Source organism: Poecilia latipinna, unplaced genomic scaffold (assembly GCF_001443285.1).
Source record: "Poecilia latipinna isolate Pla-1442-1.1 unplaced genomic scaffold, P_latipinna-1.0 Scaffold1159, whole genome shotgun sequence".
Taxonomy (NCBI): domain Eukaryota; kingdom Metazoa; phylum Chordata; class Actinopteri; order Cyprinodontiformes; family Poeciliidae; genus Poecilia; species Poecilia latipinna.
In genome coordinates this window covers 151,383-157,505 of record NW_015113775.1, presented here as the reverse complement: position 1 = coordinate 157,505, position 6,123 = coordinate 151,383, and the positions used below count along the sequence as shown (strand labels likewise).

At 35.0% G+C, this 6,123-nt stretch overlaps 2 protein-coding genes and 1 long non-coding RNA gene across 5 annotated transcripts in view; all 3 read right to left on the bottom strand.

Annotated features, from left to right (window-relative positions):
- LOC106960141 (H-2 class II histocompatibility antigen, A-U alpha chain-like) overlaps positions 1 to 2,074 on the bottom strand; it is a 6,595-nt gene extending 4,521 nt beyond the window's left edge. The window contains exons 1-2 of the mRNA XM_015053094.1: positions 984 to 2,074; positions 65 to 313 (exon numbers count right to left, since the gene is read on the bottom strand). Coding sequence (XP_014908580.1) covers positions 65 to 313; positions 984 to 1,095 — 361 coding nt within the window. The 5' untranslated portion in view covers positions 1,096 to 2,074. The remainder of the gene's footprint in view (positions 1 to 64; positions 314 to 983) is intronic.
- LOC106960144 (uncharacterized) overlaps positions 1 to 6,123 on the bottom strand; it is a 19,903-nt gene that overhangs the window by 5,387 nt on the left and 8,393 nt on the right. The window lies entirely within an intron of this gene.
- LOC106960142 (HLA class II histocompatibility antigen, DQ beta 1 chain-like) overlaps positions 3,837 to 6,123 on the bottom strand; it is a 5,039-nt gene continuing 2,752 nt past the window's right edge. The window contains exons 1-4 of one of the 3 annotated variants that reach the window (XM_015053097.1): positions 5,296 to 5,418; positions 4,928 to 5,194; positions 4,269 to 4,562; positions 4,028 to 4,176 (exon numbers count right to left, since the gene is read on the bottom strand). In XM_015053097.1, the coding sequence (XP_014908583.1) occupies positions 4,028 to 4,176; positions 4,269 to 4,562; positions 4,928 to 5,194; positions 5,296 to 5,347 (762 nt within the window). In that variant the 5' untranslated portion in view covers positions 5,348 to 5,418. Of the gene's footprint in view, positions 3,942 to 4,027; positions 4,177 to 4,268; positions 4,563 to 4,927; positions 5,195 to 5,295; positions 5,419 to 6,123 lie in introns of those variants that run through there. The other 2 variants (XM_015053098.1, XM_015053095.1) reach the window with 2 other exon arrangements.

Here is a 6,123-nt window from a genome sequence, read left to right as displayed (position 1 = left end):
CTTGTTTTGTGATTCTGGAGAAACTTTGTTCAATAGTAACAAATTAAAACTGAGGTTTACCTACCTTTAGTCCTTCTGACGTCTGGGTCCGGTTTCCATCGATGTATGTCTTTATTGCACACGGTTCGACATATTTCTACATATTCACGTGCAGTGGATGTATATCTATATTTCAAAGTTGCTATTTTCTCATCCCAGACACTAGTGTTGTTTTTATAATCTGCATAAAATATTTCATCATCGTCCAAAGTCACGTAGAGCTGGGTGTCACTGGAGTCAAAACATCCATAGGTAAAACAAAGTTGGTGACCTCCTATAATAAAAAGATTAAGAGTGAAAATTAACATAAAAAAGTTAAACACACTGAAAAGAAACTTGGTGAAATTCTGTGAAATCAAGACAAAAAAATTCAATGATATGAAAATAAATCAAAGGGATGAATGTGGAACGACGTTCTTACTGTTATTTTTAGCCTTAATATGTGGCTTCCCTTGGTTTTTTATCATTGCATGTAAATGATAAATGTTTTTTTTGTTAGATGTTATAATAATATTTCAAGTAAATTTAAATTTTGTTTACAGAAAATATTAATAAAAAATTTTATATTGGCATTTTAACAGTTTTAGTTGTTACCTCCAGTAAGGCCACATTAAAATGAATGTACAAGTAATAAATCTTACTGCAAGTAAATATATAATAACATTATCAAGATAATACATCAGAAAAAGTTTGTTATATTTACTATATTTATTACCAAAATAACCATTTTAAATCACTATTTTCTGGACAATTGTGGGGCAATCAAATTATTTTTACAATTCAACACCTTTGTAATTACTGTTTGGTCAGTAAAACTGTTTACATGTTTACTTTATGTTTACGATTTTTTGTTTTACTGATTTATTCTAGCAACCACAGCAGCCAGTGCTTATTTTAAAAACACAAAACAGAGCAGGTAAAGCAACTGTATGCTGGTTACTTACCTGCAGCACCGACGAAACGTGTCCCAAATAAAAGCAGGAGAAGTACGGAGCTCAGATTGTTTAATCTCCAGTGGCGTCCCATCATGACTCTCAGTCGCTTTGTTCTAAACATGCAGTGAAAACGTGATTTCACCAGACGGACTCAGGTTCCTGCAGGCAAGAGCTTCCTCATTCCTGAGTGTGAACTGAAAACCTTTGGCTGAGGAGGAAGCTGGGTCAACAAAAGTCCCGTTGAACTATTCTGCGAAATGTCAAGAGAAATTTTGAAATTGTTCCAAGAGAAACTGTTTGTATTTCTGGGTAATTCATGCAGCATAAATTCACTGATTGTTTACTAAAGTATGAATTAAGTTTCTTGTTGAGATTCTGAAGTTTGAATTTTTTTTACATAGTTGAATTGAATGTAAAGTATTTTGAGAAAGTTTTTCTTTTTTTTTGGGTGAATTAGAATGAACTGGATTGAGTTGAATTTTTTAACCCAACATTTGTACACAACATATTATTTCTGTTTAGGGGGTGTTAAGTATATTTATTTACTTTAAAACATTTTGATTAATTTGTTTTGTTCGCATTTATTTGCTTCCTAATTCATAGTTCTTACATCTTGTACTTTAGGTATTTTTATATATTTAAATTCTAATTCTGTTTGTTGTGTTTAATTAATGTTTTTCTCTATACACCTTTAGTTTTACTGTTAAAAAATATCTGCTTTCTCTTGAGGTTTGATCTGCTTTCTGCCTGGTTCCTGTTATTCATGGGTCATTCTCATATTGTGTTATTTTCTGTTTCATGTTTAAATTTTTCTGGTTGCTGTGGTTTTCCTAACCTGGTTTTAAACCTTCCCCCTGTGCTGCACTTTGTTTCTTGCAGACGGTCTGGGCTCTTGGCTGTTGAGAAATGATTGCTTGCTGGAGGCATGAACTGTGTTGACGTTTTAAGTTTTTACCCAATTGTTAATGTTTGTCATATGACATATGTTATTAAACCCCAGTTTAATGCCATGAAGTTGGACTGCTCTGTCGTGACAGTATGAGACAGATAATCCGTGAAAAAAATTTAGCACCTCTGTTTTTTCCCTCTTCTGCAGAAATACACTGCNGCACCAGTGCCGGAAGGTGGGGGGGGGGGGGCATCGACTTCTTTGGGGGCAAACTGAAAATAGACACCAACATCGGTAGCATACAAGGTACTTGTTAAGCTTAAGGTTCTGTATTGATGTTAGCTAGTCATCTTTTAGCTAACATTAGCTAGTCATCTTTTAGCTAACATTACCTGCATCCAACAGCTTTACTCAATTAAGTCGGTTAGTTTGGAGGGAAAAACTGTGAAAAGTTCTTTGTGTTTTGTTGGTTTGCTGCCGTGATTCCAACACAAACCTACGTAGCTCCGCACAGCAGCAGCAGGTCTCCTTCACAGGTGTAAACCCAGCGCGAGCGTCGTAGCGCTCATGTTGTGTTTAAAGGCGGCTCGGAAAAACAGGTTACAACATGTTAACAACGGATTAAACAGTTTTAACTGCTGATAAAAGTGACAGAGGACACAAATATGGGAAGTGTGGAAGCCTCTACTGTATCAAATTGACAGGAATAACAGAGAGTTGGCCATTCTAAGGTAAAAACCCAGCGCATGCAGTATTCATGTTTTTTTTTTTTTCATCCAGACGGCTTCCCGCCCCCCCTGCAATGACATGGCGCCCCCCCTAGGGGGCGCGCTCCACAGTTTGGGAACCTCTGGTCTAAGCTGTCCTGCGGAGGCACATTTTTCTCTTTATTTGTAATGAAAGAATAATTGCTAAAGAAAATGTATGTATTTTTTGTTTTCCAAATAAGAATTGTTTTGCTATGGCAGATTTGTATTTGTATTTGCCTAAATAAAACAAGTTTTTAAGTTATTAAGAACAAAAGGCCTATATTTAATTTTTTTCCCCCAACTATATGTTGTATTTCTAGAGACATTTTTGAATTCACGTCAGGTTCTGGTAATACCCCCAAAAGGAGAACAAAAAACAATCCGTTCCTCCCACAGCGGGAATGAATTTGAGATGTCTATCAATGACGTGCTGCATTGTGCAACACGTCTGATTATTCCATAAGGTCAACTTGATTTGATAAAATACACTTGCTTTTGTAGTCTGGCGTATTATAGTTTATTCAAGTTATGTTTTTAAATCATTCTTAGTTTGTAGATAATATTTAATGATTTCTTTGAAATAGATTTGTCTGTTTTTTTGAGTCATTCTTGTCTCAATATCTCAGATCATCAAAGCATCATCACAGTGTTGTTTAGATCATTGGCCACATGGAGTCTTTTCTGCACAATAATTTATTGTGAGATTAAACAGATATACAGTTTCTTCACATTTTTTTACATTGTTGGCTTGAAAGCAGTTTTAAGAAGCAGTTTTTATAACAGTAGTGATGTACTGGTGACTATACTAGACATTTCCATCCATCCATTTTATCCATGTAGGGCTCCAGCTATGAGGTGACTATGACCATTGGTCACTGGGTGAATTATCATAACTATGGAAAAGTTAGAGAGCAAATAATCTTCCACAGTTTTTGTAGTGAGAGAGAAAGATGGAGCATGAAAGTGAGAACCAGTAAACTTCATGCAGGAATTGAACCAAGCAAATGTTTCCTGCAAGGCAGTAGTGGTACAAAATGTGCTACAGTGCTGCTCAATAAGTCATACAGAAAAAAAATAAAAACAAAAAATATCTTAATCATGTCCAGCTATAGAAAAGTCAAAAAAGCACCACACAAATAACAAATGTCTGTCAATAACTATAAGAAATATAAAATTTGTGCACTATTTCCTAGAATTAAAAGGCTCAGATACATTCACAGGTTGCATAAGTAGAGCATCTTGGAGGACTTTAGGGTTTTTTTTATTTGTTTTTGGTTGTTCTACTAAAAGGCAATCCAGGAATGACCTCCACAGGAATCAGAGCTCATTCTGTTAAAGGTAAAAGACATATTTCATTAATAAAAGACGTACCGTAACATTTTAGGTTTTTATGTAGTTTAGATTTTCTGATGTGTTTACATCTCCTCACCTTGGCGGATAGAGTTATATACAGCAGACTTTTTCCTGTGGTAAATAAATCCAGAGATAAAGATAACCAAACCAAGGATCAGTCCAGACAGTCCAACAATAATCTTATTTTTTTCTCCTTCAGGAAGTGAGTCGTCTGAAACAGGGGAAAAAAAAAAAACAGAGAGTAAACATTCATATATTGAATTATTTGCATGTCAAGTATCTGCATGACAATAACAAACTTACTCCAAACAATGATCCTTGGCTCCGACAGGGTGACGTGTTCAACCATGCAGCTGATTTTTTCTCCTGAAGTCGGTGTGTACTCAAGGTAAGAATGAAACTGGTAGTACAATTCTCCAACTGGGATGGCATCTGTGTTACTGACCCCTTCAGTCACTTCTTGGTCATTTCGCAGCCAGGTTATTTTAATTTGCTTTGGGTAAAAGTTATAGGCACTGCACACAAGCATGGCTGGATGTCGACCATCTGTCTGTTTCACTGATTTTAGCCTCATGGACGGCGTTGTTGACAGGTTTCCTAGAAAAAAACAGCGTATTATTTACGATTTTTTTTCACATTATTTATATATTTTTTTCAAGGATAACCCCTTGAGATGTATCGTCGCATTTTCAAGGTTTTTTATTTATTTTGTATATTTTCCATTGCATGATATCATGAACAAGTAAATGCGAACAAAAACATGAACATTTTCTAATGCACCTACACAGAAATTAACACAAAAGTTAATGACTCTATAATTGGAAAATTAAAATGTAAAAATATAACAGCAGTTATGTGTTTGTTGGCAAATGAGCATGTAAAACATCATAGTCTCAGTTCCATACTGTCACATCAAGTAATATGAAAACTGTGTTCATATTGTTAAAAAAAAATGCTCTTACCGATGGTTTGAATAAAATTGATGTTCTCGTAACACATTAGTCTCATTTCCACTAATCTTTCAAGGCGGTCCCAAGGGTCTCTGTTCCAGTAATATGAAGCCACAATTGAAAAATCAGTGAATCCAATCCAGTTTCCTCTTGTGCTGTTGTACTCCATCATCTTTTGCTTGTTAAAACTGGTTGTAAGTATGTATTCAACCTTGTCAAAGTTTGGACCATTGAATGAACAACATGCTTTGACTTGGTAAAAATCGTCTTCTGAAAAAACTGCAGAGAAATGAGAGAAATCAGTGAGCTTTAAATTAATTGTTCCCCGCCCCAAAAAAGCTAACTAAAACCTAAGTAAAAATAAAAATGTTCCAACTTACCTTGACTTTGAAGAGACAAGAACAAAGTAAAAAGAAAACTGTAAGCGTTCATGTTTCCTCAAGCTTTGTGAAGCACTGGTGTGCCTCTAATAACCGAGGGACACCTTCCTCAAAGCTGTGAAGCACACAGCTTTGAGGAAGTAAATGAAGCTATGCCACATACCAGCAAAAAAAAAACAAAACAAAAAAAAAAAAAAACAAAACCACACATTTCAGCAAAACTGACCATTGCTGGTCATTTTTGCTGAAATGACCAGCAATTATTTCAGCAAAAATCACTTTAATAAACAAGCAATGTTACTTTAATTAAAATACCTTTCTAATATTTTGCATTTCACCTCAGTCTATTGAAATCACTTTGTGCAGCGAAGCTTGCTGATGTCGTAGCTAGTGAGTTTGCTGATGTTTTGTGTTTCTGTTTTGTGCCTCAGTTAGTCTTGTCCTCATTTTCATTTGCTTTCATTCCTTTTCTGCTTATGTCCTCCTTTCTTTATTGAATTGTTAGTATGAAACTACTTAGTCAGGTGTTTAAAACTCTTATTGAATCCTCTTTATCTTTTTGCTCACAACAGTTGCAGTCATATAAATCATAAAAACACCAGACACATACAATATTTCCAGTGATGTGATACATGGTATAATTTAACAGTCAGCAGTGTCCATATAAAGACGTCTATGTGCAGCTAATGTTTAAGCTATGTAAAGTCTTACAGAGTGCTCCATTTGTACTGAAAAGTTTCAAATTTTGAGTTGTAAAACAGAAAATATGCAAGAGGTAAAGTCATTCCTCACCAAACAAAGTTTGTAAGGTTGCTACATGTGTAAACG